This window comes from Gekko japonicus, unplaced genomic scaffold (assembly GCF_001447785.1).
Source record: "Gekko japonicus isolate JY-2015 unplaced genomic scaffold, Gekko_japonicus_V1.1 scaffold1490, whole genome shotgun sequence".
Classification (NCBI taxonomy): Eukaryota; Metazoa; Chordata; class Lepidosauria; order Squamata; family Gekkonidae; genus Gekko; species Gekko japonicus.
Genome location: NW_015165285.1, coordinates 365,657 through 378,938, shown reverse-complemented (window position 1 = coordinate 378,938; position 13,282 = coordinate 365,657). Strand labels below are relative to the sequence as shown.

The 13,282-nt window shown below is 45.7% G+C and overlaps 1 protein-coding gene across 2 annotated transcripts in view; it reads right to left on the bottom strand.

Moving 5' to 3' along the window:
• The window catches only part of RAI14 (retinoic acid induced 14), a 145,037-nt gene that overhangs the window by 55,017 nt on the left and 76,738 nt on the right, over positions 1-13,282 (bottom strand). For both annotated transcript variants that reach the window (XM_015410324.1, XM_015410325.1), the window contains exon 3: positions 4,136-4,266. In XM_015410324.1, the coding sequence (XP_015265810.1) occupies positions 4,136-4,266 (131 nt within the window). The remainder of the gene's footprint in view (positions 1-4,135; positions 4,267-13,282) is intronic.

Sequence of the window (13,282 nt, the reverse complement as noted above, 5' to 3'; positions counted from 1 at the left end):
AAGTCATGCCCCATATAACTCCATCACTCAGATGTTACAGTAAAGGATGGGATCATCCCACAATCCACCCTACCGTGGCCATTTTTTAAACAGTTCCTAGCCTGATTCTTCTGAACATGGTCGCTTCAGGCCAAACAGTAACAAATGGAGGCATTTCACACACTTTATTTATTTACATTATTTATAACCCGCCCTTCTTCACTGGGACTCAAGGTGGATTACACAGAGTGAGTCGATATAATTGACAGAATAGGACCTTCAATAAACAATACAACAGGATTAGGATTGTGGAACCAATCACAAATCTAAACACAGAACTGAGGCAAAGCATAAGCATTAACGTGACACATGAAATGATGCAAACATTACACGGTAGGACCTTCGTTTCAGCAAGCTAAACACCAATTTATCCAAGTAAATTTGTGAAACCTTTTGTACAGTGCTACCCCTATTGCCTGCACAGAAAATCCCTCTTGAATAATTCAGTTTTGCAGAGTTGGCAGAAAGCCAGGAAAGTGGGGGGCTTCCTGACCTCCTCAGGCAGGCCGTTCCACAAAGTGGGGGCCACAACAGAGAAGGCCCTGCGTACGGACAGTCGTTGATTTTGCCCATCTGCAGGTTGGCACCAGTGAAAGACCCTGCTCTGATGAGTGAAACTGTTGTGGTAGTGCCCAGGCAAAGAGGCAGCTCCGCAGATATGAGGATCCAAGACCATGAAGGGCTTTGTATGTGATAGCTAATACCTTAAATTGAGCCCGGTAACTACATACATATAGGGGCCACAGTGGCTCAGAGGTTAAGATGCTGAGCTGTAGACCAGAAGATCTGTAGTTCGGCAGTTTGAGACCCTAGTGCCGTGTGACGCAGTGAGCTCCCGTCTCTGGGCCCAGCTCGTGCCAAACTAGCAGTTCGAAAGCAGGAAAATGCAAGTAGATAAATAGGTACCACTTCAGTGGGAGGGTAACAGCGTTCCATGTGCCTTGGCATTTAGTCATGCCGGCCACATGACCACAGAGATATCATCGGACAGTGCTGGCTCTTTGGCTTGGAAACAGAGATGAGCACTGCCCCCTAGAGATGGATTCAACTGGCTTTCGAGCAAGGGAAACCTTCAACTACATACACTGGGCATGACTCCTGCCTGGCTGAATACATTCTACAGGAAGAGGGTAGGACGCTACACCCCAGTATGGTGTATTTACTGTGGAGGGGGAGCTCACAGACTGCACTGCAAAGCACAGAACCCATTTTATTACCATCAGAAAATCCTCTTGGGAAGAGCAGCTATCTTGTATTTTCAAACCTGGAATATTTGACCCCTGCGAGGCAATGAAGTTACGTACTGTAATCTGTGGCTCTCTTTTGGTTAGTGTGTCACCTCCGGTCTATTTCTGTAAACAGGAGCAACCAGGAAGGGAGTCAGTTACCGGATCAATAAATCACTCGTCCATGGCTGCATCATAAAATGAGACTGCACAGGCTCTAAGGAAGTCTGCAGATAAGCACTGACATCACTAGCCCTGCTGTGCGGTGTGATTCACTCTTGGGCTCGCTCCTGGGCGCCCGAGTACCCAATGTACGGGGATCGCGAGCCGGAGAGAAACTGAGCCCAAAACCCCAGTTAGTAGGGCTATTCACGAGCACCTTCTTCCAAAGAAGTCACCATTTTCCCAACAGAAGAAAGCCGGCCGTGCCAGGGAACAAGACCAGAGTCACACGCAGAGAACTAAGCTGGTGAGGCACAACAACCAATGTAGCTACTTCAGAGGGTGGAGTACCACTGAACGCTCTGCTGTGCAGGGGGGAAAAGCTTCTTGCAAAACAGAAAGCCAGAACAGGGACATGGCGAAGTCACAGCCTCTTCCCCTGATGCCTTTTGCCTCTTTTGCCTGCAAGGAAGACGTCCACAGCCTCTTCCCCTGATGCCTTTTGCCTGCAAGAAAGACTTATTTGAAAGGATATTAGGGGGATCGTTAAAAATGGTATCTTACAACCACATCCTGAAGCTGTAGGTATAGACGACGACTGAATCCTGCCTGGGTGAATGAGACATAACTTTGGCACAGGTGGTACCAGGTGGGTATAAGGTCCTTCAGCAATCTCAAAGTAGAGGACATGTGTGTGAGCATAAGAAGAGGCCTGCTGGATCAGACCAATGCTCCATCTAGCCCGGCATCCTTCCTGTCTCACACAGTGGCCAACCAGTTCCTCTGGAAGGCCAACAACAGGGCATAGAGGCTGAGACCTTCCCCTGATGTTGCCTCCTGGCTCTGGGAACTTCTGGATGTGGAGGTTCCCCTTAGCCACAATGGCCAGTAGCCACAGACCTATCCTCTATGAATCGATCTAATCCCCTTTTAAAGTTGTCTATTTCTTGTGGCCATCACTACATCGTCTGGCAGCAAATTCCACATTGTAATCACTCGCTGTTTTGTTTTGTCCGTCCTGAATCTACTGCCCAACAGCTTCATTGGATGCCCTCGAGTGCTAGTATTTTGGGAAAGGAAGAAACATTTCTCCCTGTCAACTCTCTCCACCCCATGCATAATGTTATAAACCTCTACCATCTCCCCTCTTAGTCATCTCTTTTCTAAACTGAAACGTCCCAGACTGTGTACGGATTCTTTTCTGTGAATCCTTCTTCATCCTTCTTCAGATACCGACTGCAGACATGGGAACTTAGAATGTTATATATGTTTCTGTTATCTTAGACACCCACTCCAGTTCTCCCTTTGAAATAAAAGTTATTTAATGTTCCATCAAGGTGTGGGAAGCTCATGTAGCTATCTGAATATTTGGCATGAGGTTCCGGGTCACTGTGAGTCAACACTATCATTAAAAAAAAAAAATCTTCCTCTGAACCAAAACTGACTGGAGGCAGCAAAATAGAATGAGACAGCAGAGAGCAGAGGCTATAAACAAGAGCCTGAAGACTGTGCTTTTCAGCAATAAAGTGCCCCAATAGCTCTGAACTCCAAATACACTGTTTCCTCTATCCTCGTCTGTCCACAGTTTAAAAGGCTTTAAGTTTTTCTCATGGGATACAATGCAGTAGGCTATTTTTCAATTGTTCAGTAAAATGGTTTCCTCTGGGCCTTTAACCAGAGTTTAGTTTGCAAAGCCTGGTACTGGAGCAAACTGGGGTAATATTAACCATAGTTAGCACTGTGCAGACCTAACATGACACCATGGTTAAAGGAAACCATGGAAAGGAAGAGGGGAAACATTTCTGCAGCTAAGGGGCTGTTGAAGAATGGAAGGTCATGTCTCAGTTCAAATTTCCTAACCAGAATTTTAGGAGATCGGTATCAGACCAGCAATGGGGGAGGACCCTTGGGCCCTACATCCATGACAGAGACAAAGTCTGCTTCTCACGTAAAATCTCCTTTTAAAAGAAGGATTCTACCTTATTACTCTTGCATCTAAATGGAGAAGTCACTTGTGTTCGCCGTGCGCAACGGCTTATTTTGTACAAACTGCCTAAGAAGCTGCCACAAAGCCCAGTCCACAATTTCCCTGTTGCAACTAAAACGCAAATCCAGAACGGTACACTCATTCAGCGCTGCACACAATCTCTCAGCAGATCTGCACCAGCATAGAGGTTTATTCACACTCCAGGGAAGATGTGCTTTCTGTATTTACACCAGCATCTCATGTAAGTGTGCGTAGGAGGTGATGTTTGTGTGTGGGTGAAGGGTTACACAAAGTCCAGAAGAAAATCAAGTCTTTCCAAACTGTCATTGTGAAGCAGGTTCTACATGGCTGTTTGAAGGAAGTTCTGACTTCTGCAGAAAAACTGAATGCCTCTCTGCCTGACACAAGACAGGAGACGGATCCAAGGCACACTTTCAAATAATGGAAAAAAGTATGCTCGGAAATGGATCGGGCACAGCACGGAGCTGCAGTGTCCCACTGCGACCAGGGTTTGAGTTACCCAACAGTGTGAATTCCTAAACACAGAACATATATTGAAAAGCAGCTTTTGAAAAAGAAAAAAAAAAGTCTCAGAGCGCTGAAAATGGATGGCAGAAATACAAGCACGTGAAAAGAAACAAATCGATGTAGTTGCTCCGGGGAGCCACCCTGAAAAGCAAATGATGAGACTTTTGTTAGCTCTTTCAGATTAGCCACTTACGCTGTCTTGCCCTCGCTGTCGAGTTTGGTGGCACTGGCTCCCTTTTTACCCAGCAACGATGCCACTTTCTCCGCATCACCATGTTCCACCGCTTGCAAGAGGCGGTCGTCATTCTTATTCCATTCGTTGGCCTGAAGAAGAAGAAGAAGAAGAAAAAATGGAATATGAAAGAAAGCACTAGTAACTTCCTTTGCTAACCTATTTCCTTCCCACCCCCGAAGAGTACTAAGATGTCTGTGAATAATTTACAATGGATTTTATTTTATTTTTTGATATATTTCATTGACCATTGCCCTGTGCTACCTGGAATTCCTGCTTTACAGAAAGTAAGTGTGGGAGTATTGAACATCTGACCAATCGGGGAAAAAAGTTTTGATTAACCGGCCCGTCAACTCCTATTACAAGTATTTTTTCAAAGCATTAATTTTATTAGGGACAACCGCATATATTTGAGGTCTCTGGTGCATGTGCTAATTACAAATACAAATCAATTTACTCCTACAGCGAAAGGATTAAATTGACATTAACAATGGTAACGAACTATTATTTAGTGGTAATTAAGCGAACGGCAGCTTTTAAAGGCGGCTGCTCTTGCGGCTAACAAAGGAAACAAAAGAGATAAAAGGGTCCCCTGGCATCCTGCCATTCGTGACTTCAGACAAAATTTGACAGCAGTCCAATAAGTGGTCAATGGACAGCCTGGGTTTATAACGTTCGGTGGGTGAACCAAGGCTTAACAGATCCTACACGTGCTAGAATAAAAGTGGTGTTCATGTGCTATACCCTGACCTGAATGGCCCAGGCTTGCCCAGTCTCACCAGATCTTGGAAGCTAAGCAGGGTCAGCCCTGGTCGATATTTGGATGGGAGACCACCAAGGAAGACCAGTGTCTGCTACACAGAGGCAGGCAATGGCAAACCACCCCTGAACATCTCTTGCCTTGGAAATCCAGCAAGGTTGCCATAAGTGAGCTGCGGCTCGACAACACTTTCCATCACCACTAAGGTGCCACAAGACTGTTTATTGCTTAAAAAAAATACTAATCTGGCAACCCCCTCTGGAATTCATCCCACTTCACATATTCTATCCAGCTATGATAATCTGTGGTGGCTCAAGTGGTTAAGACGCTGAACTGCAGGCTGTGGAAGGTCGGTAGTTCAGCAGTTCGAGACCCGGGTGCCGCATGACGGAGTGAGCTCCCGTCTCTAGTTCCAGCTCCTGCCAACCTAGCAGTTCGGAATCAAGAAATTCCAAGTAGATAAATAGGTACCACTTCCGTGGGAAGGTAACAACGTTCCGTGCGCCTTGGTGTTTAGTCATGCCGGCCACATGACCACGGAGATGTCTTCAGACAGCGCTGGCTCCTCAGCTTTAAAATGGAGATGAGCACCGCAACCCTAGAGTTGGATTCGACTGGCTTTCGAGCAAGGGAACCTTTACCTTTACTTTTTATGATAATCTAGCACCAAGAGTTACTATCTGCTACTGGGTCATACCCACCCTAATTAGGTGTTGTATTCATTTGCACTCTTCTGCACAGTTATAGGACACGTGCACTTAACCCTCAAGCTCCCTCCCTGAAAGAGTCAGGCCACTGGTCTATCAAGGTCGGCACTGTCTCTTCCACTCCCAAGGGCCTCAAAGAAGGGGGCTTCCACACCACCTGCTATGTTGCTCTTTTCAATAGAGATATCAGGGACTGAATATTTACCACTAAGCTGACTGCCACTAACCCGGTTACAATGCTTGGTCTTTGGACCCCCTTGGTAAATTGCTTTCCCTCCTGTATACGCACACGAACGTGCAACTTTCTACTTAGGAGACCACTTCATGCCACAGATAATTGTAAGCTTTTAAAGGGCCAGAGGGGTTAGTTTCACTACATCAACAGAGCAATGTGGCTGCTGGCACCAACGTAATTGTTGGGGTTACTACAGAACCCTAGTGCCAAACACCACAACTTGATTGCTTGTCAGCCACCAAATCCTACAGCTTTCTGTCTTGCATGGTAGCACAGGCAATAAAGTACACAAGAAAGCCTGCGTGTGCACAAGGACACATACATACACACAGGTAAGATGGCGCTGCACGAGAAAATAAAGGGATGCACACTTTGTTCAAAACTGAAAGCAGAAAGCTGAAGCAAAATGCTACATTCCTGTTTGGTTTGCTGTAAACACCAGGTAAAACCAATGCCTTCCATGTGCACAAAGCACAAATATTTATACTAACATTTACAACAAATGAGAAAGTTGCAGTCTCATGGCTTAGTCCAAAAGGGAGTTACCCTCTGCATCAATGAGCAGCCAAGCTAACATCTTGGATTAAGAATTACAGCCCGACGTTTGGATGGAAAATAACCTCACAGCAAGGTACCCTGAATGAGTGGCTCAAACTTCGCCTGATTTCTGGCCCTAATTACTAGACCTCTGAAAGCAGACAGTCCTTTGCTGGGGCTCGCACTGAATAGGAAGAAGTTAATAAGCCCAAGAACCTATGCAGCTGACATTTCCATCCTTGTTCAGTTCAAAAGGTATTAGTTGCCAAGCAGGGCATCTAGAGTTCTTTCACCATCCAAATTTATCCAAACAAATATGAAACAGCATTATACTGACCACGTTCTCATTTAATCCAGTATTATCCATTCCAGCAGGCAGCCATTCTCCAAGGTCTTGGACAAAGAACTTTCCTAACCCCTGATCCACTAGGGATGCCAGAGCTACAGAAGGAGATCTTGAGGTCATAGTGAAATGTTCAATGAAAATGTTGACTCTGAGAGGCAGTGATGTAATCGGGGAAAGGACTGAAAGTAAAATAGCCAGCACTGTCGTACCCTAGTACAGATAAACTGTGCATATGATCTGGGAATACTATGTACAGTTCTGGTCAGACCATCTCCAGAAGGATGTGATAGAGCTGGAAAAGGCTCAGGATAAAAGGTAACCAAAACGATCAAAGCTTAAAAACATCTTCTCTACAAGGAGAGACTGGAAAGTTTGGGGCCATTTCAGGTTTGAAGAAATAATGACAACAGAAGGGCAAGATAATGTAATAATTAAACGCCATTCAGTTGCAACCAACTCATGGGGACCCTTCATAGGGTTTTCAAGGCAAGAGACGAACAGAAGTGGTTTACCATTCCCTTCCTCTGCATAGCAACCCTGGACCTCCTTGGTGGTCTCCCATCCAAGTACTAACCAGGGCTGACCCTGCTTAGCTTCCAAGCTCTGACTAGCTCAGGCTAGTCTGGGCTATTCAGGATTCTCAAAGATAGAGTCGTATAAAACTATGCCTGGGGGAAATGGACAGAGAACTTTCTCTCCCTCTCACAAAGTACTAGAACCTGGCACACCCAACGAAATTGATGGATAATAGATTCGGAAAGGAGGAAAGAAAGCAATTCTTCATGCCGTGCAGAAGTAACTTGTGGAAATCGCTGCCAAGGCCCATGCTGATGGTCACCTGCTCAGATGGCCCTACCTCATAACCGCTACAGCAGACTGACTCTCCCAAAACGTTTGTGGAAATGGGTCACTGGATGTGAGCACTGAGGAGGATTATCACACACACACACACCCAAGTGTTCAGGGACCAACTTTCCAGCCTTCACTAACACCCACCACCTCCAATTTAAAAAACACAAACCCTGTAAGAACTCTTTCATTCACTTTTGTGTATTTTAAAACAGTACTTGTAGAAAAACTGTTCAGTACTGAGTACATGCATTTCTTGCCCTTTTTTCTTTCTAGATATCTCTACATTGCTATGCGTTCACCTGTGACTCTGAACATGTTCTGATCAGACACCATTCTGCAGTATTACACAACGTCCCACATCGTTTGCAATGCTGCTCAACCACATCATATATAATGCTGCTCATATAAAACGACCATATGCATGAGCTGATAGAAGATAATTCGCTGTACCCAAAGGAACTCCCTCGGGCTAACAGCCAACTCACATGAGGAGCACAGTGCCCCCGGAAGGAAATTGGGCAACACCGCAGATCAATGTGAGCAGGATTCGTGGTTTCAGAGCACAGCCTCCATATGAAAATTGATCTGTAGCTTCGCATAAGCTCCCGTATACTTCACTCTCCTCTCGGGAGCAGTATATTTGTGCACACTTGTCATGAGTTGAACGTTATTTATAAGGTCAACTCTCTTTGAACATACCAGGCATCCTACTGAAAAATTCCTGGCATTTCCCTCTCTTTTCTCTCCCCCATATCCATTTCCTTTTGGAAGCAAAGGAGCAGGGGTTTTATACTCTGTCATAATCTGAGGAGCTGGTTTCCCTTTGCCAGCCCTGCTGCCAACTACCATCCATCAGAATAGCTACGTTTCAAATGCTATGAAGGGAAGATGCATGAACAGCGGAACACCAATCTGTCCAGTTCAAAGGCTGGTAAGTTCCACCTACCATGTATCCTTAGAATGGCACAAAATGGATTCTGCTAAAATCTGGAGCTGCAGTGGCTCAAGTGGTTAAGACGCTGAACTGCAGGCTGTGGAAGGTCAGTAGTTCAGCAGTTCGAGACCCAAGTGTGCCGCATGACGGAGTGAGCTCCCATCTCTGGCCCCAGCTCCTGCCAAACTAGCAGTTTGAAAGCAAGAAATTGCAAGTAGATAAATAGGTACCACTTAAGTGGGAAGGTAACAGTGTTCCGTGCGCCTTTGTGTTTAGTCATGCCGGCCACATGACCACGGAAACGTCTTTGGACAGCGCTGGCTCTTCGGCTTTGAAACGGAGATGAGCACCGCAACCCTAGAGTCGGACTCGACTGGCTTTCGAGCAAGGGAAACCTTTACCTAAAATCTGTTGAGTGAACTACTGCTTGCAGAACAGGGCTTACCCACCTCCTTCTGACTGCAGCCCCTGATACCACCCCCCAAGCCACTCCTGGGGACCCTCATGGACAAGCGGCAGGTAGTGCAGGGTACCGTGGCTGGGAAGAAATCCAGGTACCCAATCCTTGCACGAACAGAAGTGTTTTCACCCACACAAGCAGCACTGTTTACTTGTCAACCGATACTTTCCCCCTTTCACAGACAAACATTTCTTTCAAAAACAAAACAATCCTTTAAATCAAAGGTCTGGTCGACGGGGAAACACAATTCACATAATAGTTAAGTGTGTTCTGCTTAGAAAGCAAAGACAAGATGTTTAGAAGACTGCTTGCTAAGCGTCTTGCATTTTACAGAATGCTTTTAAGACCAGGAAAGCAAAACGCAAACACAAAGGGCAACAGGCTGCCAGTTTCAAAGCCGTCCCACACAATAGTTTTTACTCCAGATTATACGATTTCAAATATACTGATTTATATCCCAGAGTTGGTGTAGTGCATGTGACACTCTCTTATCCTAGTAATATCTCACCTTTTGGGGAAGGAAGCTTAGGTCAAAACTCCAGCTGCTACCCCAAGACCACCAAGTGAGCTTCATGACCAAGCAGGGATTTAAACCCCCTTCTCAGAGTCTGATGTTCTATCCAGTATACCACACCCCGTCATCAACAATGAAATCACCACTAATACCAACACAGACCTAGGCCCAAGAAGAGTCTGACAGGCGTAAAGTCACAAGCGACACTGATTTTGGCAAAGCTAACTTGATTTTTTTCCCCCCAGTTGCTGTCTGAGGCCTCAAAATATGCTGGATCCTTTTCATGACTGACTTCCATATGGGGTTGTTGTTTTTTTGGGGGGGGGACTGCAAAGGAAGTCATCATGCATGATGCATTAGGCCTCTCCCAGCCTTTGGTCACCAAGTGTTCTGATTGGATGCATCCTCACCTGATGTTGGAAGGCCAAAAACTATAATGCAGCTAAGGCCTAGAGGAAGAGAGGCTAGCTGAGATCCTGATGGCCTAAAGGCCTGAACTATGACCTGCTTGAATTGCAATTGTTAGCAACGTAGAATACTGCAGATCCTAAAAGTGTTAGACAGTAGAGCTGGTTTCTTTATTTTCTTGCTGCATAGTTTTAGAGTACGAAAGGTAACAGCTCAAATAAACCAACAAGACCAAAAAAGCTGTCATTGGACGCTATACAACAAGTAAAAATGATATCAGAATATATTAAACATTAATATCTTACAAACAATTCAGAAAAGTGAAAAAAGGGTCCAAAAGTAGCTGCAGTTGACGAAGTTCTCCGGAATAGCGTTTTGTTTCGTGAGGACTTCCTCTGAACAGGACCACACCAACAACTGCGTCCTCTATTATTTGTTCCTCATTAAGTATACTGACATAATAGCAATAGCTTCACAGAAGTCATATCCTCAACTCTCAAGTTTAAACGTAGTCAATTCGAAGCGGGCAAGTGCTTCTGCAGCTACTTTTGGACCTTTCCCCCCCTTTTCTGTATTGTTTATAAGATATTGATGTTTAATATATTCCGATATCATTTTCACTTTGTATAGCGTCCACTGACAGCTTTTCTGGTTTTGTTGGCATGGTTTTAGAGTAACAGGTTGGCTGTTCAATGAATTTTCCTGATTAAATTTGAAATATAAACATTATATTGCTTGTTAGGGGTGTAACACAAGATGTTGTGCAAGTGGAGCAGCACTTCATCCATTTATGCTGTCGGTTGCACGTTGCTGGATCCAAGCCATTAACTCCCACTGATTGATTCAATCACATTCAACCAGAGAGATCTAAGACAGAAAAGCTGGGCTTTTATAAAAGTGAAGGTTTGGGGTGTGGCGGGAAAGAATAGCAAGACTATAAACATGGAGGGGAAAGAAGTTGGAGAACTCCGATATCAAGAACCATTGTGGAGTAAGTGGTTAGTGTTGGAATAGTATCTGGGAGACCCAGGCGGGAATCCCTACTGAATTACCTTGGGCCTAGGGCAGTGGTGGCGAACCTATGGCGCGGGTGCCAGAGGTGGCACTCAGAGCCCTCTCTGTGGGCACACGTGCCATCGGCCCAGCCAGGCCCAGACCATCAGTAAAGTGTCAAATTCTCTGCCAAATAATTTTAAGTAAATGAAAGCATTTGGGATTGCTTTCCTTACTTTGTTGGGATCATCTTAAGTTAATGTATGGGTTGTTTTTTCTAAAGTAAAACCTCAGTATTCAGGTTAAATTGCCGCGTTGGCACTTTGCGATAAATAAGTGGGTTTTGGGTCGCAGTTTGGACACTCGGTCTCTAAAAGGTTCACTATCACTGGCCTAGGGTTACCAACGTCCAGGTGGCAGCTGGAGCTCTCCGACTATTACAATTGCTCTCCAGATGACCAAGATCAGTTCCTCATTAGAAAATGGCTGCTATGGAAAGTATTATACCCTGCTGAGGTCACTCCTCAAACCCCACCCTCCCCAGGCTCCACCCCCAAAATCTCCAGGTATTTCCCAGCCCAGAGCTGGCAACCTGACTTGAGTCAGTCACACATCCTCAGTCAACCCTAGCATACAGGGCAGCTGTTGTGAGGATAAAATAGTGGAGGGGGAAGGTCTATAAACTACTTTGGGTCCCCACAGGGTAGGAAAGAGAGGTTTCAAGGTGATGGTGTTAACCTTTAAACCCTAAGCAGCCTGGGACTGGCATATCTAAGGGACCACGATCTCCCCATATACCCCCCAGAGAGAAGAAGAAGAAGAGAGAGAAGAGATTGGATTTATACCCCGCCCTTCACTACCCAAAGGTGTCTCAGAGCAGCTTACAAACTCCTTTCCCTTCCCCTCCCCACAACAGTCACCCTGTGAGCAATGCTCCCTCTAAGTTGTGGAGTCTCGTGAGCAAAAATTCTACTTTGTGAGCTCCTGGCATTGTGAGCAAGTAATTTGGCTGCTGCATAAATTAGTGTGCTCTGCAGCCATCCTTCCTGAGCTAAGGCAAAAATGTGTGAGCTGGAGGCTAAAAAACTGTGAGGTAGGTGGGGCTGAGAGAGCTCTGACAGAAACTGCTCTTTTTAAAGAACAGCTCTTATCAGAACTATGGCTTGCCCAAGGTCATCCAGCAGGTGTTAAGTGGAGGAGTGGGGAATCAAACCCGGTTCTCCCAGATTAGAGTCCGTGCACTTAACCACTACACCAAACTGGCCTTGCGCTCTGCTGACCAACATCTACTGGTTATCCCTGGCCCAAAGGATGCCTGTTTAGCTGACGTGCATGGAATGCTGTGACCTTCGCACCGAAGAGGTACCTATTTATCTACTTGCAATTTCTTGCTTTTGAACTGCCAGGGAAATTCACTGACTCTGGCATTAGCTTCGGGAACTAGATTTTTGCTTGGCTTAGAGAAGATCTGGGAGTTTGATATCAACCCCTGCTCACTGGTCCCAACAGTCTATTGGAACAAAGTTGTACATATTCCTGAGATCCTGACTACCAAGCAGCTTGAACAATGAACTATTTACAAATGTCACAAATCTCACCAGCTTTCCTGCTGGAGACGAGCAGGTGTGTGTATTTCCCACATTAAAACATGCATGATTGCACTGGGGAAGTCTTAAACAAACAAAAGGTTTCTCCAACAGGCTCGTGGGCACATTTTTACCTTACTCTTTATCCAAGGAGCTCGGGACAGCATGTACGGTTCATCTCTTCTCCATTTTCGTAACAATCCTGTTTAGTGGACTGGGCTGAGAAAAATGAGTGGCAAGCCCAAAGCCAGATCAGGTGGGTAGCCACATACGGTCTAGTAGCCTAGGGTCTAGTATCTTGAACACACATGAAGCTGCCTTATACTGAGTCCAACCATTGGTCCAGTTTGGTATAATGGTTAAGGATGGCAGACTCTAATCTGAAAGAACTGAGTTTGATGCCCCACTCCTCCACATGCAGCTGCTGGGTGACCTCGGGTCAGTCACAGTTCTCTCAGAGCTGTTCTCTCAAGGACAGTTCTCAGGAGAGCTCTCTCACCCCCACCTACCTCACAGGGTGTCTGTCGTGGGGAAAGGAAGGGAAGGTGATTGTAAGCCGCTCTGAGACTCCGAGTGAAGGGCGGGCTATAAATCAAACTCCTCTTCTTCTTAAAGTCAGTACTGTCTACTCAGACTGGCAGCAGCTCTCCGGGGTCTCTTTCACATCACCTTCTACATGGTCCTTTTAACTGGAGATGCCAGGGATTGAACCTGGGATCTTCTTCATGCCAAACAGATGCTCTAACCCTGAGCCACACACCCCTAGCTTCTTCACA